The 26,696-nt window shown below is 36.7% G+C and overlaps 1 protein-coding gene across 2 annotated transcripts in view; it reads right to left on the reverse strand.

Annotated features, from left to right (window-relative positions):
* Positions 1-26,696, reverse strand: part of LOC129764372 (uncharacterized) — a 330,024-nt gene that overhangs the window by 122,551 nt on the left and 180,777 nt on the right. Inside the window, exon 6 of one of the 2 annotated variants that reach the window (XM_055763369.1) lies at positions 5,851-6,951. In XM_055763369.1, the coding sequence (XP_055619344.1) occupies positions 5,851-6,951 (1,101 nt within the window). Of the gene's footprint in view, positions 1-4,997; positions 5,797-5,850; positions 6,952-26,696 lie in introns of those variants that run through there. The other variant, XM_055763370.1, reaches the window with a different exon arrangement.

The raw sequence follows: 26,696 nt of genomic DNA on the forward strand, positions 1-26,696 counted from the left end.
TTTCTGTACTTCGAAGGAACGATTATAGCTTTAGGTATTTCCGCACCAGGGAGGCGTAACGACGGAACGACGATGAAAAAGACTGATTCCCAGGAACACTGTAATTGCATTCTGAAACTCGCCGGTTTCTCGCTAAATAACGATATGCAAAGGTTCTCAACGATGAAAGGTTGGAATTCGATTTAGTTCAATCGAAGCAATATTCGATCTACCCGGAAGGTTGTCGGGATCCAGATTGCGGAATCGAAAACTCTGAAGGGTCACGACGTAAACTGATGGAATTGAAATAAGAAAGTTGCTTGTAGTGATTTATGTGTTTAAATTTTGGTCTGTTTTTGCGCAACAATTTGGCAGATTTCAATACACGTAATCACGTTGTTATGTGCGTATTTCTCCGGCCGTTAAACAACTATGCCCGCACCATCCGTCAGTTCTCACTCTGAGCGCAAAGTTCCGGTACAGAATGAGGTTAATGGATAATTTGCTGGGGAAGAATACAGGCTGTTTCTTTCTATTTGGCGTATCGGAGCAACATGCCTGGGCAATATTTTCTGGACGTTGAACTGTACAGGTGGTATACGTTTTCTTGAGGCAGGTCAATTTCTTGTGAAAACAGAATTTGTACTGCAAATGACCGCCCAAAGTTGTTATCAAAGCAAATTGTTCAACTTTTTATTGTAATTTTCGGCCAATCGTTTTCGGACAACCAACGATCAACTGTTAATGATCAACTAGTATTATTTTTATTATTATTATAGAATCAACCTAGTGAGCGAACTGTTCAAGCCATACTTTGCACGATTTTTACTCTATCGGACATAAAACTACGGTGATACAGACATGTTGAGAAGAATTTCAATTGTATCTTTAAAAACATGTGTTTCCCAAAACTTGAATGTAGTTTATTACAATTCAATATACTGTTTTTCAAAATAATCGGCTGAATGTTTTACAACAAAAGTGTTTTTCAATGTTTTTTTTTATACAAAACAAGTTGACCTGTTAAACTTCGTCCTGCCCAATTTTTTTTGTTAACAATTTACTAAGCGCACGTTCATGAGTCCAATCGTAAAACTGTTCATTAATTGATCTCCTAATCGACCCTTTTTAAATTACCTTTTACTATAAAATTCCTAGTACTTCTACCAAAAGTCGTCATTATAATATCAGATTATTTTCAAACACAATTTTAGTTCAAGATTTTCCCACCGCTTGCAAATAACATGTTTCTCCGTTACATGGAATAAATGTTTGATACAGAAAATATGATAGAAAAAAGACAGCCCTAAATCGGAACATCGATTGTCATTTTTGATGTTTTTGACATCTGACATACCTTATTCGAAATTTCAGAAGTTTCATGCAACCACAATTTTTTTGTGTTACAATTTGTGGATTTTGTTCCTACGAACTTTTCGAACAACGATATCTGAAGCTAGCAAATATCGTTGATTGATGAAGAAAAAAAATAGAAGAGATCTAGGACACGACCGCATGTTTGACGGAGGACTACGAATTAATGTTATTCAATCTGCTTGTTTATCATTTCGGACATCATTTGAAAATGCAGCGAAATTGTATAAACAGCAGTTTATTATTTAAGTTAAGTTTTTGTGATGCTGAAATGATTTGGTTTTTGGTGGTTTAGTAAAAAACAATATCCTTTCGCAACAGAAATAGTTATTAACGTTAACATTATCTCATCTATCTCATTGAGTTCAATTTGATATGTCGATTTTCTGAATCGGTCCATTATTTCAAAAGTTATACAGGTCGGACTCGATTATCCGGGATTCGACTATCCGGAGTTTTAGACTCGATTATCCGGAGTATTTTATTTTTCATTTTCGAAAATTTTGAATAATTTGTATAATAATTCCATATTGAATAGCTAAAGCCCTTTCCACTAGTAGAACACAGTTGTTTGTGAATAATGCAAATCCAAGATGGTGGCCACTACAAAATGACGGATTTCATATTTTCTCAGAATGTGTATCAAATAGAAGGGCTTGACTAGTAGAATACAGTTATTTATGAAAAATGCAAATCCAAGATGGCGGCCACTACAAAATGGCTGATTACATCTCAGAACCTCATCAATATCGGTATCAAATGAAAGGGCTTGACACAGTTATTTATAAAAAAATGTAAACCCAAAATACCTAATTTTCTTCGGAATATTTTCATGATGTACTGTATTCTATTAGTCAAATCATTTCATTTGATACCGATATTGAAGGAATTGCAAAAAATACATAGTCGACCATTTAGTGGCGGCGACCTTTTTGAATTTATGTTGTTTATTATGTTTCGTGTTTGTTCTCCAAGCCAATTCAGCCATTGTTCAACGACCGCCAAATTGAATTTTGCAAGATGATGAAATACACAGTTTTATAATGATTGATATAATTCCGAATTTCAGATCAATCAGTCAACGGGAACGGGGTCAATTTTCTATTAATGTGGGACAACCCTACACACATTCAAACATACATAGAAACAGGTCAAGCTGAATGAAACAATTTAAAAAGTAATTAGTTGTTTGGGGACTGCGGCCATCTTGGAAATGGATTTTTCATTATCTGCTATGTTCTAGTAGTCGAGAACTTTCTTTTGATACCCATATTGATGAGGTTTTGAAAAAAATGTATATGGCACCATTTTGTGGTGGCGGCCATTTTGGATTTGCTTTTTTCATAAATAACTATGTTCTACTAGTCAATTCCTTTCATTTGATATACATTCGATACCCATATTGATGGGATTTTGGGAATTTTGAGAAAATGTGTACATAATCCGCCATTTTGTAGCTGCCGCCATCTTGGATTTTCAAGATCATGGAATGCGCAGTTTTATAATGACACCAGAGATAAAGATATGTTCCAAATTTCAGATCAAACGGTCAACAAGAAAGGGGTTAAATTTTTATTAATGTGGTTCAGCGCTACAGACAATGTTACAAAATTATAAAGTCACAAACATACAAACGGGTCAACCTGAATAAAATCGTTTAATAAACAAGTGCAATTCATTTACGTTTACCGAGAAAAAATTGGTTTTTTTATGACTCGATTATCCGGAGTGAAAAATAAGTCAATACTCCGGATAATCGAGTCTGACCTGTATATTTAAAAAAATCATTTTTGGAAAAAAAAAAGGTGAAAAAAGATTTTTCGGACCACCCTAAAATGGAAATAGGCACCCTAATGACCCATTAATGAGTAATAATGAGTAATAAACCGGGTATTTTATATATTTTGCGATAAGGAACAACACTACCACAAAATCTAAGAATCACTATATCGGTTTGACATGGTATGGATGTATTTTATTATTTACCACTCTTATTGACAGACATAACCTACGACGAAAATTATTAAAAAAAGCCGGTGCTGCCCTGCTATGTTATACCTTGTTCCATCTGGTCATCCTCCTATTTTTCAAATTTGGTAACTTTTGAACAGTTTGAACGATTTTTGATATTCATACAGCAAATGAAATCTATTTAGATGAAATAATAATATAAGTAAAAATAACTTTTTAAGTAAAACGGTTTCTTTTTGATTAAACATAATAACATTAAACATACAGATAATGTAACAAAAGCGAGAAAATAAGAAGGCAAGTAGCAGTTAGCAGTTAACATACCCCTTCCTTCATTAATCAAGGACATTGATGAGACTAGAATAAAATCGCGGGGTATATGATGAAACCATTAAATGCGGAAATCCAACCTGCCCCACGATTTTATTTTAGTCTCATCAATGTTCTTGATTAATGAAGGAAAGGGGAATGATAACTGCTAACTGTCACTTGCCTAATTATTTTCTAACTTTTAGTACATTATCTGCGCGTTTGATGTTACTATGTTAATATATATTGTGCCATTTTGTGGAGGCAGCCATTTTGGATTTGCATTTTTCATAAATAACTGTGTTCTACTAGTCAAGCTCTTTCATCTGATACCCATGTTGATGGGGTTTTGGAAAACTCATTTCGATGAGGTTTTGAGAAAATATGTGATCCGCCATTTTGTAGCCATCTTGGATTTTCAAGATCATGAAATACGCAGTTTTAAAGTGACTGCAAAATAAAGGTGTGTTCCAAATTCCAGATCACTCGGTCAACAAGAAGAGGGTCAAATTTCTATTGATGTGGAACAGCACTACAGACATGTTACAAACATACAAACAGGGCAAGCTAAAACCGTTTAAAAATGACAAAATGTGCCTTATTTGTCATGTTCTATGCTGGAGTTTTAAAAATCAAAAGAAACAACAGCATCGAAGAATGCTTAACACATGTATTTTTTACATTCCCTTGCGCGTTGTTTTGAGGAAAAATTATATAAGTCATAATCAAGAAAAAAAAAATTCAGATGCTTGAGAGAAATGAAGAACACCAAATTTGTCGATAATGAGAAAGTATACATGGTTTGAACAAAATCGGAATGATTTATTCCGTTTGATCCTCTTCTCATGAAATTGAAAAATGACAGATTCATTTTCACAAAAAAAGACCTCAAGGTTTCAATGACGATTTATTGAATCCAACGATGAAAGTATTATGTGTTACAAACTGTGTACATTTTCAATGGCCAATTTAGGGAGGCACAATTAATTACTATTTTTCGAAGGAAGTGATTGCAGAGGAAACAAAATTATAAATGAATAATTTTTTTTTAGTCATGTTTGAGCCATAAATCAAGATCAGAAGCATAAATGTGTCGATCTGTTATTCTGTGACATAAAATCAGTTTACTTTCTTATATAAATCGAACCATATTATCATGTTAAAAACCATTCTATGCAATTGAATTGTTCTATTGCTTGTTCGTGAAAATATCGAGTTCTAGTGACAGACTAAACGCACAACTGAATTCTGCAGAGTAAACCTCGGAATTTCATTCATTTGGCAACCAAAAACTTTCGATTGGTTCTCGATTGCGAACCCGTAACACCCTCTACCTTTAATATGACATCAAAACTGATTCATACCATCGCATCCAGAAATGTTGTCACTTTCTTGAACAGCCGGTTCATGTTCTCCCCCAGTCGGTGCTGTTGACGCGGAAATGTATCTGACATCCAGCGATCAACTATAATTTATCAAAAACACGTTTATTTTACGCGAAACACATGCCGCCTCATTCACACGCCGGAAACACCAAGGAACATACACTATCCACAATTAAAACGCACGCGTCTGGCAAATTCATTTGCCGCGTGGTCCAACGATAACCGTTAACACAGAGGCCTGGCACTTTTGCGGCCCGGACGGAGAACCCACACGTCTGGCTCTTCTCCCCACCGGAACATTAGAAAACATACAGAACCAAACTAATTTGCAGCCGGCGGTTCCCCACGAAAAACGACTTTCTTCACGAGCTGTGGCGGCGGTGCTGGAAACGCTCATAAAAATAATCACACTTTGAGGAATCTCACCATTCCCGGAGCGGAATGAGAAATGGCACGACCAAACTGTAAATAAACACCTTCTATATATTCCCGCTGCCGTGATTTATTCGTGTTTTCTCCTTTCTTGTGTCTAATTCGGATGCGATCACTATCCAGCACCGATTTCGTAACTAGATACCACTCCCGGTTGGATGCACACCTCGGTTTTTCAAACATATGCGATCTTCTTTTTTGTTATTTCCACATGACATAATTAATGAAGATATTCTACAAACGCAAATCGAACGACTCTTCCTGTCTCACCACTTCAAAGACCCGCGAACTCGCCGGAAAGATGGAGTAACTCGAAAGCAGATACCGGAAACTCAAAGGCCAGACGCGATCAACAAAAACATAACTCAAACGGGTAGGTAAAAGGGACAAAACTACGTACTTGCTGTACGACTATTGTCGCCCGAGGTTGCGTACAAACTGCGCCGTCCATTGGGTTGGGAGTAACATTTATAGCGCCGGTCGCCAACGCGCCTGCTCCAACGACTTCGACCGAACGCAGTCCAGCGCAAGCCGAAGCGTTCGACGCATGCGTTTTTCCGTCGACGGAGGAACCCGCCACCACCGCCGTCGTCGTCGTCAGATCATCGCCTAGGGAAGAACAGCAGGAGGTTTCGGCGAAATAGTCAACGCGAAGATCGGGAAGCCCACCGCCCATTTTCGTGCGTCCTTTCGTCGAACTGTCAAACTTTGATGGCATCATGTCGAACTTCGTCGCGATCTGATCGAACTTGGACAACCGTTGGGGCGAAAGTGGTTGCTGGTTTTGTGCTTTCTTCTTTGGCGAAAACGCATCGATTCGATCCTTTTTGTTTCGCTTGGAGGAGGTTCGCTCCAGAACATCTCGCTCTTGTTGCGTGAGATAGGTGTACTGTTGGAAAATGGAATAGTGATCGCTGAATATTTCCGATTCCATCACTCCCCTCGAAGGTGACTCGCAGTAATCGTCACGATCCCGCTCGATGGGAAACTCCTCCTCCACCGCGAAACATTCCCGCTGAATTCGCTCGTAATCGATGGCTTCGCGATCGAACGGAAACATGGTCATATTTGGGTCGTAGTTTTGACCTTTGCTACAGCTGACAGCCGGAGCCGAGTTCAACGCCTTTCCACTTTTGTGCTGCTGTTGTTGTTGCTGCATGAAACGATCCTTTCGTGATTTGTACGGACTGATGCGCTTGGTTGGCGTGCCGCTCATTTCGACCACTTTTGGACGGTTCTCCTTGTTGGCCTCTTTCCCGTGGGCATGCTCCGGAGTGGTGTGTTCAACGGCCGGTGATACCTTGGGTGGCATGCGACGAACTGGATTCGGTGAGTCGTCAAAGTTGAACATCGTCTCGTGGATGTTGGACTTTGAGGATATGCGACCCGTGGCTGGTGTGCCAGGTTGATCGAATGGAAAGCGAGTACTCGAGGCAACGGGGGCAGTGCGGGGCTTCGGGGAGGTTTTCGGTGATTTGGTCGGTGAGAGGTCCTCGAGTTCCTGGAAGGTAGAAAAAGAGCCATATTAGTTCGATATATGATTGCTGTGTTTTGGATATTTTCGTCATATGTTGACAATCAAATTCATTCACCATTACCTGATTATCAAAGATTTAATGATTTTCCACGTTGCTCCAAATACACCCTATTATTATTTGTTGTCTTATATGATTTTAAACAAGTTATGTAAGTAATATAGTTATATATTTTTTTGAATGACAATTGGTCGGGGATCTGTCAGAACGAACCAAGCGCCATTTTTTTTTCAAAATTGGTTTACTTACACCACTGGAAGCAGAAATTGATAATCTATCGACAATAAATAACCGTGTCATTCAGACAGCTGACAACGGCTCCACAACGAAAATTATGTGTAGCAGGCTACGGAAAAGAACATGGCATCGGATGATGGAGATCGTTTTTTTTTCAAAAGGGCAGTTTTTCCTATTCGTCCGAATCTTTATCAGATTTTTCTGTTTCGGACAGCTTCTGGGAACAGTTGTCGTTGGGATCTGTTAAGTAACATAATCAAAGGGCTGTCCTGAAGTGTAAAATAATGTTGAAAGGACTGATCTGAATTTTTCAAAATCACGTTCCGCCATAACGAACCAAGTACCGTTTTGTCTCATATTCCGAACAGTCTCAAATTCCGAACACTTCATTTTTAAATGTAAATTAACTACACTAAAATATCAAACATTTGGAAAAAAGCGACAGTCAAAACCAAAGATAAAATGCTTGCGTTAGCAAATTGCGTAACAACAACCGTCGTTAATTTTTCAGTTTTTGTAGTTCTTTCAATTTTTTGTTTGCTTTTTTTCATGTTAACATATTAAGGACCGCACGTTTTGGGGCAAACTTGTACGCTTATTTTGTTCGGATTCCACGAATGAGATCGTTTCCTTCGGTGTGGATAAGATGAAGGCGAGCCATCGGTAGGCATTGTTAGATTCTTGGCAAACCAAGGATTTAACCCTCACGTGAGCGGTCCGCAATATGTTAAGTGCTAGAAAAGGTGAGAATCTACAAGAAATGGATGAAAAAAATGATATTTTATGCAGAAATATTCATTAAAACTAGTATTGAAGTAGTGTTCGGAATTTGAATCAAGTTTCTTTGCTTGTTTCAAATTCCGAACACTTCATTTTGAATGTAAATTTACTGAACTTCAATGTTATAAATAGTTGAATAATGAGAGCCTTGAAATTCTTTGGGTTTTAGGCTACATTTTCACATCATTTACAGGTATCGATACAGCCTTTAATTTATAATATATAGAATTTGCAAAAAGTGTTTTTGCAGTTGTTTCAACTATTTTGTTTGCTGTTTTCATATTAAGTGCTAGAAAAGGTAAGGGACTATAATAAATGGATGAAAAAAATTATATTTTGGGCAGAAGTATTCCTTATGATTAGTATTGAAGTAGTGTTCGGAATTTGAATCATACATAGAAACTTGATTCAAATTCCGAACACTTCATTTTAAATGTAAATTTACTAAACTTTAATGTTATAAATAATTGCATAATGAAAACCCTAACATACTCTTGTATATAGGCTTCATATTGAAATTAATTTCCAGTTATCGATACTGCCTATAATTTATAATACTAAACATTTACAAAAAAAGTGACTTTCGAAAACCAGTGATAAAATGTAGAAAATTCCGTAGAAAACAAGCATCGTGAATTTTTAAATTTTTTTAGTTAAAACTATTTTGTTTGCTGTATATATGTTCATTCGGTAAGAATCTCGTTACGAATCTGCTATAAATTGTAAAAAAAAACCTTCATGCTGAAATCTGTATTAAAATTAGCGTTAAAGTAGTGTTCGTAATTTGTATCAGGTTTCGACGCATGAATCGAATTTCGAAAGAAAATATTTGATCCACTATTTTCCGGCAAATACGGCGATAGTTCACAAATTGAGGTACAAGGACAATCCAATTCTGGAGCAACTATATAAAAAGACCATTTTTTAACAAATGTTTGCGAGCGCTTTCCTTACAAAACGCAGGTCCCAGGTGCAAACCAACGAGAGTAAAATTGATTTTCTTAGCCAGGTTTTCAACTAAAACCACAATAACAAAACCGGGGTCCTGAAGTGACAGGTCGAACTCGATTATATACTGATTCGATTATACAGCCATTCCATGCCAACCCGATTTAGTGGTTCTCCGATTTCCGTGAAAAGTGGTAGTTTTATTCTTCATCGCAAAATATCAGACCCGTATTTTTTATTTTTTGTTAGGGTGACCATTTCCATTTTAGGGTGGTCCAAAATTAATTTTTTTTCATTTTTTCCCAAAAATGACATTTTTTTTTTCAAAAAACCATAACTTTTGAACTACTGGATCGATTCAGATGATCGACATATCAAATTAAACCAGTTAGCTGGTATTTTTTGAGAAAATACTACATCTACAAATTTGAAAAATTTGATTTTTTTTCATAATACGTAAGGTAAATGATTTTGGTTTGAACATGGTTTGCCCACTTTTTTGAATGCTCTAATTCAGCGCTCCTGTGTCAAATAAGGTATTCGAATGTTTCAAAACATATGAATAAAATTGATTTTTTCATGATTTACATTAGTTTTATAGTATATTTTCACGGAATCAGATGTTTTAAAGGAATATAAAATACACCTTCTATTTGTGTCAATGCGCCTCCCATTCGAGCTAACTTTTAATCGATCACCAGATGATTATTTGGCACGTGTTCAGACCTTTTCTGGATTATAACACTTACAAATATTGTAAACATCATGCTTGCACATGATTTGTATCAGATTTACATAGATTTAGATTTATATTGCAACCATTAAAATAACGCATTTTGATGAACTCAATTCTGATCATTAGTTGTCCAATTCAATAATGTTATTTTGTCCACATGATTTCTATGGCAACCGCTTGGCAGTTTGCTTGTTGTGTCCTTCGCGCGTAACCGAGATAAAGTTTTTCGGTGTTGAGTGTGTTAAGGGTAACACCTTTAAAATGCCCAAGAAAAGGCAATATTCTGAAGAAAGCCTAAATTATGAATAGATCAATATGATGACAGTAAACTCAAGCAATGATAAATGCAACATCTACTTGAGAATTCGAATGTTTTCATTCAAAAATGGTGATTTCTAAAATCGGACAAACCATGATCATTTTATGGACAAACCATGATCAGAGGTGGTCAGACCATGATCATAATTCCTCTTTAAGGAAAATCGTTAAAAAAACATGAAAATTTGAATAATTTCAACACCTTCTGGTAGTATTAGCAACTAGAGACAAACAAACCTAAACTCGTATCGATTATGTGTGATTTTCATGAAGAAAAATCTATTTGCATTCACTAGTTGCGTAAAAACACCCCAAATCGGACAAACCAAGATCATTTACCCTATTTGTTTTTTATAGTTTTCATGGTCTCGAGACCAAGGGCGCTATATTTTTTTATATTTTTTCTTGAAAGCATAACATGTCCTAAAATCAGAAATGTGTTTTTTTTTATTTTGAATTATAATTTTTCAAAGTTTATCGATGGTCTAAAAATCATGTTTCCCTTTTTTCCAAAAATGACGTTTTTCAAAAATTCATAACTTTTGAGCTACCTAACAGATTTGGATAATCGACATATTAAATTGAAGTCAATGGGCTAGTCTTTTCTTCTTCATAGGAATATCGAACGAAGACTAAATCATGTTAACTTTGAAATATAATAACTCAAAAACGATAAAAAAACACACCTCTGATTTTTGGGTATGTTATGTAAAAATACTAAGCTTTCAAGAAAAAAAATATAAAAATGTATAGCGCCCTTAGTCCCGAAACCATGTAAGCTATAAAAAACGAACACAATCGATAATTACGAAAGCAAAATCCAATTTTCTAACGAGTTTGCGAGAGATATTTTTCCACAAAAGATTAGCTTATTCGCTCAAATTTGATATATCGATCATCTGAATCGGTCCAGTAGTTGGTCGATTTTCGGCCAATTTTTTTTTTCGAGATGACACCAGATCTTTACGTTTCATGCATTTTTAAGTCATTTGGTGCATTGGCTCTCTTTTAAGAATATAGAACACGCGTGGTTCTTTCTTAATAGCTACGCACCGACTCCTTTATTTTTTCCGAATTCAAAAGATGAAACTTACCATTAGCCTATTTCCTTCTACCTGATTCTGAGTTTTATCTAACGGTGTGAAGTAAAACCTAAATAAGCGAATACATGTGTAAAGTGATAGGGCATCGGGTTTTCCCTATCTTTGTTTATATCCAGTATTGAGACCTGCATCCGGTCGTCCTATGTGGCTCTTGTAACATTTATGGCCTTTTATTATTGTCGATAGCAAAAGAGGGCAGGATCACTGGGCAGCAACTTTGAGGGTAAGTAAGGCAGGTTTCCTATCAAGTAGCGCTTTTCGGAATGGTGACGCGATGCAGATAAGTAAACTAATTTTATTTCTCCATAATTTCACATCACATTTCTATTTAACAATTCACAATTCAGTACTTCAATAAAACTATTTCACGAATTATTTTTCAGGTTCACTCCCAGCAGCTGGACTTCATCGGTCAAAACCGAACGGCAAAAAGAGACCCCGTATACGATTCAACAGCCTTTTATAGATGTTAATTGGCGGAACTGAAAATTTTTATTTCCTGGTTACTTCGATTGATTTTGTCGTGTTTTTTTGGAGCTTGAAGGTTATAAATTTTCTTGCAAACGATGTCGATCATTTCATACAGATGGCTCTGCATTCGTTCATCGAACAATTATCTTATGTTAAAACTCGAGCCTATCGTAAAATTAATATTTTCATTATGACTCATAACGATAATCCAAACGAAGGATCATGCCGGTGTGATTCATTGTTTTTGTTTTGTTATTACTAATGGCTGAAACTAATTGCTAATGATCATTTCGACATTATGAAAGGAGGGCATCACAGTTATGCTTACTTCTTGTAGGGGCGTTGCATTGGCATCGAAAAAAAATTTCGATTTTCCAAATTTCCTTTACTCCCCCTTGGAAGATTTTCGTGGATAAAAATTAAAACCTTGAGTACTTTGAGGCCCGGCTAAATCATGTCCGATTCAGCTGAAGTTTTGCACAGGTCATTTGTTTGGGCCAATAAACAAAATGTACATGGTCGATTTTTGAAATTTGACATGACCATTTTCGCTGCCACCCTAATGTACATTCTGTAAACCATGAATTCTTCGTGAAGCTGGTTCCCGATTATCAAAACAATGTTGATATTGATTACATCCTGATCAACGACGAAGAAGGGGGGTATCCGTAGCCACATTGGTTGCGCGTTCGCTTAGTAAGCGATCGATCGTGAGTTCAAAACTCAGGGCCCTCATAGACCATCTTTGTGTTGTTACAGAATAGCTACGTCCACGCAACAATCATCAGCGATGGAGATCGATCCACGGTCGAAATAAGATCGATTCATCCATACAACTGCTCTGCTCTGCCAGACACATCGGGCTACTGTTCTATAAATAACTCAACAATGATCAAACAACTGTCTCCGCTGTCCGGTGGTCCAACTGGATAATGGAAGAACAGAAAGAATACCCTTACGCCTAAATGGCTACTGTGTGAATGTACCATATGTAATGGTATAGAAGGAATACTGGCGAATGGCAACTGTGTAATGTGCTAATTATAGATATGATAACCATGTGACATGTACACGATTAAAATTCGGCTCTGTTACAGCTAAAATACTAATGAGCCTTAAATAAATAAATGGGATAAAAAAAAACGACGAAGAATCTTAAGTTTTTCTAAACTATTTTCATTTTTCGATTTTTCGATTTTGGTAATGAATATATACTATATATCAAATTACTCAAAAACCGTTACAAAATACTAATGCGTTGTGTAATAATATTTTATTAATAGTTATCATGTACTTGGTTCGCTCTGACTTCAAAGATAATGAAGTTTTGCGTGCCCAGCAGCTACATCATTTTGTTTTTGCCTTATTAAAGATTCCGAATCCGAAATTAACAAAGATGTGTGCTCAAAACATGAAAGAGAGGATGTTATTGAGAAAGACTTTATTCTATAACCAATATTAAAATAACCAAGTCTTTCTCAATTTCTCTGTCCATAGAAATTTATGGGACAATAATACTGTAGGTGACATTTATTGACTTGGTTGAACATTTTTTCAAAATTATCTTCGATCATAATATTTTAGAACAACAAAGAAAAAACCATGTAAGCGTAATAGAAATGCAGGCAAACCATACACGAGGAGGAGGGATTCCGATGTGGATCAGTGGATAAGTGTTGCAAACGTTAATTATCAATAGAAAAAATGATAAGAACGAAAACAATGTGAAATGGCTGAGTATGGAAGTCATTTTTGTGGTGGAATCCAAACCTGGAATACTTATTTTTAAGTATAGTCACGGCCCAGATGATCCATTCTTTGAGTTATACTTGAGGAAGAGATGAGGAGGTCCTTCTCCTTCTTTAGTCAAACCAAAATGGAGCATTTACATCAAAATGAGCACAGCATTTTTCGTGCGAAATACTATGACATACAACATCTGATTAAATATGTACCTCCTGTAAACCACGAATTCTTAATGAAGCTGTGTTATTTTACAGACATTCATAGTCTCAGTGCTTTGAAGATATCCTGCTTGTAACACTTGAGCGATATGATAATAGATTTGATCAGCCACGGATTAGTGGGCGCCCGAACTTCAAAATGAAATATCTCAAAATAATGTTTTTGGCGCTTGGTTCGCAGAACCAAGAACCGGCAGAACCCCGACCAATCAATGTCGAGAAAACACGCAGTTCGATATTCCGCCTAGTTACAAAGATAATATGCAACAGTACGGGTTGTGGTTACCAAAAAATATATATTCGAAACAAGGTATAATCTGAGGTTTGACCGGAGTTGATCTCATTATAGGACTCAAAAACTTTCACGAATTTTATAAACACCGATCTCAAGAGGCTCACAGTTCACAAATACTTTTGTATTTTACAGAAGTTAAACTATTCATGTTAAACAGTTCTTGACACTTCGTATCTCGATCATCCCTTGTCTAAATCTTCCAGTAGATCGGGCTGTATCTGTGAAACTCCACCAAATGATCTAGCTGATCTCGCATCGTTGTTTCAGTTGTTTATTATGTACGATGGGTTTCTATAGTTCCTGAATCAGTTGTCTTATTTGGAAGTCGAAACTTTTTAATATGTTCTTTGTGGATATTGTACCAATCCAAGACTATCCATTGATTGATTCTCTGCTTAGCATTTTTCAAGGCAAGATAAGGATAACCATCACCTGATTATCATGAGATCTTGATCAATATCATCCCATCAGTATATAAATCAACGGTTGGTTGCATTCTACGTGGAATAATCTCTAACTAAAGCTTTAAGTCACAGTTAACCAATGGGTGCCCCAAAACATGAATGCGTGAGTGCTGAGAATAAAGTGCGATTCACATACAACATCCACGTCACGTTCACGCCCCGTCACGTTCCGTTACATCAGTTATTCTACCTAGCAATTCATATGAAAACATTCACATACACCGGCAACGTAACGAGCCGTCAGCATACGTTCAACGAAAACGACCGGCAGGATTTGTAGAAAAGAATAATTGACGGAGACGGACGGCTCGTTGGGTTTTTGTGTGGGCTTTGTGTATCGGCTTTTGTTTCGATTTTGGCTGCATTTTTTATGCCAACATATTTCCCAGTTTCAAATTTCTCAGTCAAAATCAATTCACGATTAGCTGAGAAAAACAGTATATATATTATTATTGATAAAAAAGGGTCGGGACTACAGGTTTTAGGCATTTAAATAATATAGTTCAATGATTTTCACTGATTTTTTCTAAATTTAGGACTGATTCTAGGCATGCTGATTTGAAAGAGGGCATTGCAATTCAAAATTGTTGTAGATGGCGACACCATGAATAACATTGAATAGATCATTCGTTTGACATTTGACGTTACGGTGTTGGTGCAAGCATTGATTGCATGTGTGAATTGGTGGAGACGTTGGCGGAACGTAGACATTCTTTTCCGTAACGTTCTATGTGAATCGCACATAAGACGCATCGTCGTCGTATAAAGTGCGATTCACATACAACATACACGTCACGTTCACGTCCCGTCACGTTACGATACGTCAATGATTCTACCATGCAATTCTAATGAAAACATTCACATACACCAGCAACGTAACGACCCGTCAGCATACGTTCAACGAAAACGACCGGCAGGGTTTTTAGAAAAGAATAATTGACGGAGACGGACGGCTCGTTTGGTTTTTTCTGGGCTTTGTGTCTCGGCTTTTGTTTTGATTTGGTTATACAGTAATTTACATCTACATCGACATTAAGCTACTTGAACAGATCTGTGATGCAACACGTTTAATTAGACATTTTTACCTCTAGTTGGACATTTTTTGTAAACATTGAGTTCGGGGCCCAAATTATGGCCCCACATTGAAAGTCGCCACCAGTCGCAAATGTCCAATTACTGGTCAAAACCGACTCCAATGCAACACTGAGTGGTGCCTCAGCATATCGCTTTATAACTAACTTACTGTACTTTTTATGCCAACATATCTCTTAGCTCCAACTTTCGGAGTGAAAATCATTCGCGACTAGTTGAAAGAATTATTCTATTTATTATTATTGTTGCATAAGGGTCGGACTACGGGGCTTAAGCACTTTGCAATGTTTGAAAGACTTTCGTCAGTGATGATGGAACAGACGACGAAACAGTACAGAAGGCCATATAAAAGGAAACTGTACAGCATTTGTCAATACTTTTTACAACAAGTTTAACTTAAAACAATTTTTTCCAAGATTTCCGACTGGTCGTGACGAAAGTTTCGGATCAATTTCAGAACAAACTCGTCGATAGATGATCGATCATTATTCTGATACGCGGTATAAGCGTTACAAGTGTTGCTGTCTTTTGCATAGTATTTATGTGAATCTGGATTTCCTACTATGCTGCTGATGGAAACAAAACACCGTAACAGAGTGGATATCGAAGATGACATGAGATGTGATTTTCGAAAACGTTCTCAAGAATTACGATTTTGGCGGAAATTCAGTTGCAGGTGTCATATTGACTTGCCAAACTTTATATACCTTTTTTGTGATTAGATACAAGTATAAAATCGAATTTGTTGCGAATCTAACTTGAAATCCGTTTATATTAATTCATTATTTTACTGATATACTACAGACTTTCTTACAAAATACTGATAGGGTGGAGGCACTGGGATTAATTTTCGTAAACGGGGGAATGGAGTAAAAAAGGTTGAAAACCACTGGCCTAACCTCTTGATTATTGGGAAAAATAGCTGTTGAATAAAATTTATGTAACTGCTTAGAAACATTGATAGGACCAGGTTAACTACAGAGTATGAGCTCGGTACCTATTAGTTGTATTCTTTTCATTGGAAACTATATCATAGGGATATCCACACCAAGCTTAACATTGTGTTTTTTTCTGACCCATTCGCAAACTAACTCAATATTCGCGAGGAAATTCTTAGCTGTGGGGTGAAGAACCGATTTTTTTCTTTAGTTTCCATCCTCTTACTTCGGGGGAAAAACATGTCTCTCCGTAAGAACAACAAAACAAAGGCTCAACATTCACTTCAAATTATAAACACCAAGAAACAGCTGTTCGCTGGTTTATTCTACATTTGGGTATCCTTTTTCTAGCAGTTCGTATTTGTTCAAGCACATCAGCCCACAATATATCTGAATCATTTCATCGCGTTTTGTCTTGCCCTGCTGTTTAACCAACAAGTCATCCTCTGCTCATTACCGTCAAGACACGCAAATGCTTCATTATTTGTTTGTGAGACGGATGATTTTTTCCTGACGCTTCGTGCTCGCAAGGCTATAGGTTTAAACTGGGTATTTTTTATGATATCTCATTCCCGATACACACACACACGTTCGCCTTCCCCCAAAGCAAATACAATAAGCTACAGCTTTTGTTCTTTTATTGTAACAAATTTAATGAAAACAACATAGAATACAAATTGAACCTAGCATTGCGCTTGCTCTGCGCGGGGTCCATACATAAGGGAGCACAGCATCGCCCCGGGTGTATTACTAAGAAAGAGGATACACGACAGGCTCATTTGCAATACGTTGGAAAATCATGATTTATTCGTCCGACGTGTGGACCTAAACCCCCTGGCTTTGAGCGCCTGTTTGCGTATGTGTCGCTCAAACAGTTCGCGATACGGATGACGGCGATGTTGAATTGGTAAATTTCACCGTAAGTACACATTGACAAACCTAATTATCACGTGCGTACTTTGCGATGGTATCGCGAGCACCCAAAAAGCAGAGCTTCTCCGAGCTCTCGGAACAGCGGAGATCAACGGGAACGAAGAACAAATAACAGCGCGAAAAAACGCAATTTATTGCTTTATCACATCCGGTGGTTCCTCTGAAGTTGACACAAAGTAATTGAATCTTAACTACAAAGAAAATCCATCCATTCGCAGATCGTATGTGAGTGCAAGGTCTTCAAAGAATAATTATGAGACGGAGTGAAGGAGCTTCTGTATTGATCCATATGCCGTTGTATTAGCTTCAGAGTGGCTCTCTAGGAAATATTAGTAAGTGAAATGCAGTTAAAATGAACAGAGGTGGTAAAATGAACCGGTGTTTAAATTTCGATAATTTAACTCAAAATCAATTGATACTTCTTGATTATCCAATTCTTAGTACATATGAAGTTCATTGAGACATCCTGTTATACATGAAACTGTTGAAAATAATAAATAAAACATTAGCCATTCGAATATAATTTTACGCACATCGTATAAATGGAACTTCTCTTGAAATTTCTTATATCCGACCTAATATCTTCTACAAATCATCCAAATCATCCATCACCCAAAATTGATTTTTAGCTCATGTTTTTCATTCCGATTCATTACATTAAATGAGCCTAAAAATATCAGAAAATGTCATTACTTTGCAACATATGTACACGACCCAGACCGAGATGGATATAGATCTCATTTCCTCCTCCTTTTTAATCTTAGAGAACACTTTCTAGCTTCATTTTGTAATGAGGTGTAATATTGTTACGCATTTACGCAACAGCATCATTAGCTATGTGGATAGCGTGGTCGTATAAAACAGCCTTGCATTCCAGCCGGCCTTGGTTCGATCCCCGTTTACGTCGTTTGAACTTTTTTTTTTGAGTGCAATCCCAAAAAAGATGAAACAAGAAAAAAAGAAAGAAATGTCTGCATTCCATTCATAAATTTTAATAATAATTCTATTTTGATTACTTCGGAAATTTTTTTAAAATGCATCGAAATTTTTAAAATAATTCTTCAGCCGAATGTTTCGGTGGCCCTGAAAAGGACGCGTTGGCGTGGTTTTGTAGAAGCAATTAAAGCCGGGTGCTTCATGGTTCATTCTTGTTCTCGCGAGAAAAACACACGAGATTTGTGTACTTATTGCCAATTCACGTAGCGCATTCAGTCTGTATCGCAAAAGTTTTTCTCGGTGCGTCCCGAGGCGATTACATGTTGGTTCCCCCACAATCGTTATTTATTTGCTAAAACATAAAATCAACAACTCATCCGTGTGATTCAATCATTAACAACTGATCTCCACATAACGATATGCAAACCGATCCTGTTTAGTACTTTTCCTCCACTTTACTTCTGCCCATCAGTGCATGCTCTAAACTATTGTCATACCACTTCGTTCGGACGTTAAAGTGGTATTGACACTTAAATCCTAGCACCAGGGTTGCCATAGATTTTTGTCCCAGAGTACAGAAAAGTACAGTTTCCTATGATTGTTAAACTCATAATACGTGGGGCTGGTCAAGCTGATGAGAAAGAGACTCGATTTCAAAGATTCGAGCCTCCAGATTGGCGATGTTAAATCCTAGAAACTTTCCCAATCTAACAAGTATCAATGTAATAATGGAATTGTTTTTGGGTCTCTACGATGAGGATTTACAGGAGCTGGAGAACGGATACCGTGTCCCAAAAGTGAAATTGCTCCGTGATAACATCACTGTTGTAAAAATACACATGTGCGTGATTAGCGGACTAATATCGAATGCCTGAAATGAAATGAAAATTCGATGATTTCGATGACTCGTTTTTAATGTTCTTACTATGAGTCATTCCTTGGTACCTGTGGAGTGAACCAATTTTGATTATAACAATAACAAAACTAAATGTCTAAATCGGCTCAGATGATCGTGTCATGTCCCCAGTACAGATTAAAATGTGGCCACACTGCCTAACACCCCAAACGTAAAGCTCTCGTTATCGAAATTGGAAACTTACAACCCAGTACAGATGCAGAAATGATGGGGGGCAACATACAGAAGCAATCTTCACCAGACGGCATGAAAATCGGCGCGGTGCCTCCACCGGATAAAATTGCATCACTGTGTGCAATATCTATCTTCCATTCTTTCTATGTATCGAACAAAACCATTGTGTCTGGTATTACCACTGGTAGCGAACGAGACCGTGACTATGCCCTAGTTATTCAATGGAACTGCAGAAGTATTATACCCAAAATAGATTCACTGAAATTTTCAGTGAAATAAATTCTGAGTTTTTTTTTATCTGTATTATAGTGACTTTCAACTCATTTGGCTGGTTCGTCACTTTCCCTTCCATTTTTGGAAGAATGTCGGGAGTGAGAATTGAACTCGTGACCTTTAGCGTGAGAGGCATGAATGTTACCACTACGCCAGATCGCCTCCGAATTTTGACGTAGTTTCTATTTGTGAAACCTGGCTTTCTCCTGATGTGGATTTGAATTTCCACGATTTTAAAATTATCCGTCTAGACCAGCTGTACTCAACCCGCGGGAAAGTTGATAATTTGAATAATAATGATCATGTTCTGAATTATAGAGGATCTACAATTTCATAGATTATTCGCATCTAGCCTTGAAAAAGTCCAATCTGAAAAATTGAACCAAACTCTCGGTCTTTAGAAAGGACATTTGGGAGGTCTCGTTGCCGTCAGATCGCTAACTGGATGACAGATGAACCGTGATTGCTGTGAAATTTCGAATAGCTTAATACATCATAAATGGACTTAATAAATTGAAAACGGATGGTCCACATTGTCCGTAGAATGAACACCGAATTTGCTATTTCTGTTTCATAAAAACGTGCCCTGTTTTCTGATTTGGCACCATTACTAAAAGACGTAGTCCTACGTCAAATACAGTCATTCCATGTCAAACCAAAATAGTGGTTCTCTGATTTTTCTGAAAAGTGGCAGTTTTATTTTATTTTTATTAGGGTGCCCAATTCCATTTAGGGTTGTCCGAAGAATCAACTTTTTCCTTTCTTTTTTTTTTTTTTTTCCAAAAATGACTTTTTTTAAATTCATAACTTTTGAGTTACTGAACGGATTCTTAAGATCGACATATCTAATTAAAGCCAAATATTATACTTCCCAAAAAGTTGGATTTTGTTTTCATATTTCCCAACCCGATATAACGGTTCTCAGATTTTCGTCAAAATTGATAATTTTTTTTCTTCATCGCAAAACATTAGACCCGTATTTTTTAATTTTTTTATTAGGTTCCCCATTTCCATTTTAGCTTGGTCCGAAAAATCATTTTTTTTCCAATATTTCCCAAAAATGTCTTTTTTCAAAAAATTTTAAAATTTTGAACCACTGAACCGATTTAGATGATCGACATATCAAATCAAAGCCAATGAGCTAGTCAATATATATGAAAAATTTCATATATATTGCCAATATATCATGGAAAAATATTGAGCTCGCAAATAAAATGGATTTTATTTTCGTTATTATTGCTTGTAATCGTATTTTATTATTTTGATGGCTTTGGACTAGAGGGCGCAGTTTTTTTTCATATTTTTTCTTGAAATTTGATTTTACATAACATATCTCGATATCTGACTTGCTTTTTCACGTTCTATAGAAATGATTTTTTAAAGCTATCCGGTGGTCCGAAAAATCATTTTTCTCCTTTTATCAAAAAATTACTTTTTGCAAAAAATCATAACTAAGTCAATGAGCTATCCTTCTATGAAAAAATATCAGACTTGCGGGAAGATTGGATTCTAGTCGCATCACGTCTAGTCACATGTGAATATTGAACGAAGACTCAAAACATGTGAAATTTGCAAACAAAAAAAAATAATACCTGTCTGATTTTCGGATATATTATGTAAAAAAAACGAAGCTTTCCAGTAAAAATATAAAAATATATAGCGCTCGCTATCTTTTACCGAAAAATAATATTTCTTCAAAGAAACTCATAAGTTTCAATTTGATATGTTGATCATCTGAATCGGTCCAGCAGTTCGAAAGTTTTGAATTTTTGTAGAGGAAAAAGGGGGGAAATTTGTTTTTCGAACCATCTGTTAAGATAGGGAAATCATATCTCAAAGACGATAAAAGCATCTCTGATATCACGATATGTTATCCAAAGATGCTAGTCCAAAGCCACGAAAACCAATAAAAAAAAAAGACTACAATCTATAATTACCAAAATAAAATTCATTTTATTTGATGAAAATCGGCGCGGTTTAATATTTTTTTAAAAAGGAACCACTATCACTTTTTACGAAAATCTGAGTAGCATTATATATGTTTGGCAAGGAATGGCTGAATATAGGTAATGATTTTTTGAGGTTTCGTTAAAATAAAGCAGATGGGCCAAACCAGAAGAGTTTGCCGGGCCGCGGGTTGGGTATGGTGGGGCTAGAATATTCTTCGAAAAACGTGGGTTGTAGCCGAATTTGGACGCCGTAAAGGGTTTATTCCTTAGGGTGTTCATCACCTCCTCCCCTAAAGCTTCTTCTTTCTTCTTTCTTCTTTCTTCTTTCTTCTTTCTTCTTTCTTCTTTCTTCTTTCTTCTTTCTTCTTTCTTCTTTCTTCTTTCTTCTTTCTTCTTTCTTCTTTCTTCTTTCTTCTTTCTTCTTTCTTCTTTCTTCTTTCTTCTTTCTTCTTTCTTCTTTCTTCTTTCTTCTTTCTTCTTTCTTCTTTCTTCTTTCTTCTTTCTTCTTTCTTCTTTCTTCTTTCTTCTTTCTTCTTTCTTCTTTCTTCTTTCTTCTTTCTTCTTTCTTCTTTCTTCTTTCTTCTTTCTTCTTTCTTCTTTCTTCTTTCTTCTTTCTTCTTTCTTCTTTCTTCTTTCTTCTTTCTTCTTTCTTCTTTCTTCTTTCTTCTTTCTTCTTTCTTCTTTCTTCTTTCTTCTTTCTTCTTTCTTCTTTCTTCTTTCTTCTTTCTTCTTTCAGTGTTTCAAATTGAATTCAACTTAAATTTAAATAATGTAATATGTAATTTGGAATAGCTGCGACAATATGTACGATACTTAGAAAACCATTCGACTGTGTTTCGACTAATTCGACGCGTAACTGTTCATTAAAGTACAGGTCAGATCGCAAATTCATTTTCAACGTTAATTTTCGTATTCAATACATAGTCGAATCACAAAAAAGCTATTTTTCTATTAATGTTTGACTTTCATACATTAATGAAAAAATTGTTTTCTTGAGATTCGATTATATATAGGATTTGAAAATAATTGTTGAAAAAAAATGGTCGACTATATATAATCGAGTCCGACCTGTATCATCTAGGAAAGTGATACACTGCCCATGTTTGCATAGGAGACGTAATCACCAACTCCATTAGGGTTGGGAAAACGCAATTTTTTTGCCTGCAAGCGCAACCATGCAAATTTTCAATGAAATAATCTGTCCAGTTGAAGGATATTATCGGCAAAAAGAGGGTCTAGGAGATTTTGCGGATTAAAACATATTTTTTCCATTTGGAAAACGCTTACGTCTATTTATGCGGACAATCAATCGTTTCAATGAACATTTGTTCGCATAGCTAGACGTTATCACCAGGTGGCTCTGTCTGTAGCGTTAGGATTTATATTTTCGATAATAATCAAAATGTCTCCGTCGGTAGTTTCAGTTGTTACCGGAAAAAATCAAAAAGGTTTGGAAGAAATTTAGAGAAATGTCTGGAAAAGGTGCTCTGGATTTGTTGCGAGTTTATGATAGTACTATTTCCTGAATACTCTGGGATATGATAAGAACAACAGGTTCGTGTTTTTCAATCAATTGAATTTGTAAAGGCAATCTGCAATGTTGGCAATATCACGATCAATCGCATAAAGATGGTGGAGTGACTTACACCAACGGTATGAGTAAATGCTGAGTATGTGGAATAATTCGATGTCGAATCCGTGGAGTTATAATGCTAAGAACCAATATTATTTTAATTTTACTACTGATATGATTGTTCCATTATCTACTTGAAGATTCAAATGTAAAAATTTAGGTAGTTATAACATTACAAAACACAATTGCTTCTCTTTGTTCAACGCAGTGCAGTGTACAGAAAATAGTAATTATATGAGCAGCGTTCCAATGGTTTCTTTCTATTCATCTATTAGGAAACACAAAGTAATAAGACACTATCGTGACAGGCATGTCTGGACTCTACAAAGAATGTGATTCAAATGTAGATTTAGCTTATAGCACATAATACTTATAATTGTTGATTTTCGAAAGATGTATGAAAGCTCTATGGAGCTACGTCTGTTATGCGAAAAAACAGTGATTTTTCGGAAACGTTTTTTCAAAATTGCCTCCTATACAAACATGGGCAGTACAGGATCGGTATACAAAATTAGAAAGTGTCAGTAAATATTTTTGGGAAAGAATAGAAAATCGAGTGAAATGTAATGAATCTGTAAATCTTATAAGGACTCATTCCATAAATACGAAAAAATAGACGGGAGATGCTTCCCACGTTCTATCTCTGCATATTAACCTCTAATACTTTAAAGATAAACTGAAAATACAAAAACACAGTTCGAGAAATTATGTATCATTCCTTTGATTTGATATGCCATTAATTTGAAGTACCGTGCGGTTGAAATTCTATGATCTCTCTTCATCAGTCACTCCCAGTTGTGTACCACTACTGTTTAGTCACTGTAAATCTCAGCAAATAGCACTATTTTCTACCGACGATGACACCCGGACTACATTCTAACTTCAAAGTCTGTTCCGCGGGCGATGCCTCAAAAACGCTTGTAAAACGACCAAATTTATCTGCGAAAGTCCCTCGGGGCGCCGCGCGAGTGTGGGTGCCGGGAATAATTCTTCTGGCCAATGGAAGCGGAAAAACTGAAAACAAACAACGGCTCAACGAAAACTGACACTAGTTTAATTAATTCAAACCAAACAAAAATCTGTCTTTCAGACTTTTTCCTCCATGTTTCCCACTGGATAAACGCGAAACAAACCTCTGGCCGTTGCTGCCACCGCCGTCGTCATCGTCATCATCGTTGACGTGTTTTTGTTTTTGAGTCGTATTTTTTCCACGTGATTTACGGGACTTAGTCCTCCCGCGAAGGGAGGAGACGAAACGAAATCTCTGCATATTACCATGATTAATGATGGTGAAAAGTTGTACTTCAGTTATCGAAACGATATTTGTCGTTAAACTCCCATTAGCGTAATTGAATCAAGAGTTTTGTTTCGCTGCGATGCTGCGCTGAAGTTTTACGGCTTGTTGATGAACGTCTATTACTGTTGGCTGTCATGCATTTCTGCGGCCTGTCAGATAGCACCAACGAACTCACAAGAAACACTATTGACCACTGGGGGGAGGCGATGGCAATTATTGTGAATGGGGAGGAAGCTGTGTACGAAAATCCCCCCCTCTCAGCATGACGTGGGTGTATGGATGTCTCCTTTGTGGTGATATACTTGCGGCATCCGACCGCTCACATATGACCACCAACTGTGAAGCGTTAGCTGTCTGCTGACATTTTCCGGCAGTGATTTCTTGCCTTTAGCCGGCAAAAGTCCTTTGCATCTCCCCTATCCAGCGAAATCGAGAGTAGTCAGTTAATGAACTCTCGCAGCGAGCGGACAACTACAAAGAGTGCAAAAGTAGTGGATGAATAACTGCTGGCTGGTCCGTAAATCTTGCTTTGCGTGGAAGCACTGACATGTCAGTCGCTTCGGCAAAATAACGGTGGGAATAAACTGTAACCCGAACTTTTTTTTGCTGAGAGGGCTTTGCCCTGTCTGTCTCCCGGTGGGTTCTTAATGGGACTGCGTGGGGTAGGATTTTGCCTAGGATTATCTCACGTGCACAACGGGTCTTTGATGAGGGCGTGGATTCATGTGCTTCGGTGTGTGACAAAAACATGTCACTTTAAATCTGCTTTATGTCGCTAAACAAACTAATGGAACAGCGTGGAGTTCTACAAAAGTTATTCTTACCCTAGCGATTATTTTATTCATTCATATAAATATGTTATGAAGGTCTGATATAGTAATTCTAATATTCATTTCAGTATGGTAGTGTGTCAGGCTAAGATAGTCGGTTTTTCGTTACGTGAAACTTAGAACTTGTTCATTTCCTGTACATGTGAATAACACACCTTCGATACTTTCAGTTGCCATTCGTATTCGCTCTCGTGCGCGGCTCTGTTCTGATGCAACAAGCTCCTAGCTTTGTTGACGGTTTTGACCTAGAGTCGAGAAACGATTTTTCATAAACGGTCATTCTCGCGATGTTTCATTTTTATCACTGCAACTGTGTGCATCTATTAGAGGCGTGTTTGATCCTTGTTGAATGGTGATGCACGGAAGATGACTCTCGTTAAATACTCAGTGCAATGCGTGCATTGATATAAAGAAATAAGTTGCGGCATATGATCAATTAGTGTATTGTTCTCGCAAAGGCAAGAAAGAATCGTTACTTCTCGAAATGAAATGACAAAACCACGCATTAAACCTTTTCAGGGTCCCCGGAAATTTTTACTGAAGAATTTTTATGAAATTTCGACATATTCGCAAATAATATCCGAAATGATAAACCAATAAATTTAAAAAAAAAGATTGCCTTGTCCTACGTCCTAAGCGGATATGTCTCGGATACAACCCCTCGAATTTTTTAGCTTTATTGGTATTTATTTGAAGAAGAGAGTATAACTGAATGAAAAATGTCCAGAAAATATGTTTTCTTCATCTTCATTCAGTTTTAATAAAGCCTCTTCAAAGCCTAATTTAGCCTATTCAAAACATAGTAATTTTTGATACTCCAACACAAATAACGAACTTCGACTTCACTGTTATTAATTGAAAGTAAGCGACTGAATCGTGCTCCCGTGGCCGAGTGGTTAGCGTCAAAACCTAACATGCCGGGGGTTCGGGTTCGATTCCCGTTCTGGTCGGGGAAATTTTTCTTCAAAGAAATTTCCTCTGACTTGCACTGTGGTCACGCGTATTCTAGAGCTTGCCACTCAGAATACATTCAAGGCGTGTTATTTGGCATAGAAATCTCAACTAAGTACTAATGAAAATGACGCAAGTAATACTACGTTGAGACGGCGGAGTTCCTCTAGGAACGTTAGTGCCATATAAGAAGAAGAAGAAGCGACTGAATATAATTCATGGAAGTATAAAGGGCTATGAAATAACATAAAAACGTATTTATCGAAATAGATTTCATTTGTAAAAGAATCAGAACATACCATAACTGCATGCTCGAGACAAACATATTTTTTACACTTCATTAAGTTTTAGCGTATTTTTTTGGTCTTTTTTGAAGAGAATAATGTATAACGACCTTCTAGATAGTTACCAGATGATAAGGGTTCTGGAATTTCAAGTTTTCCTATATCTAGTATTCTTTGTTTCTGTGTTTT

The sequence above is a fragment of the Toxorhynchites rutilus genome, chromosome 2, assembly GCF_029784135.1.
Source record: "Toxorhynchites rutilus septentrionalis strain SRP chromosome 2, ASM2978413v1, whole genome shotgun sequence".
NCBI lineage: Eukaryota > Metazoa > Arthropoda > Insecta > Diptera > Culicidae > Toxorhynchites > Toxorhynchites rutilus.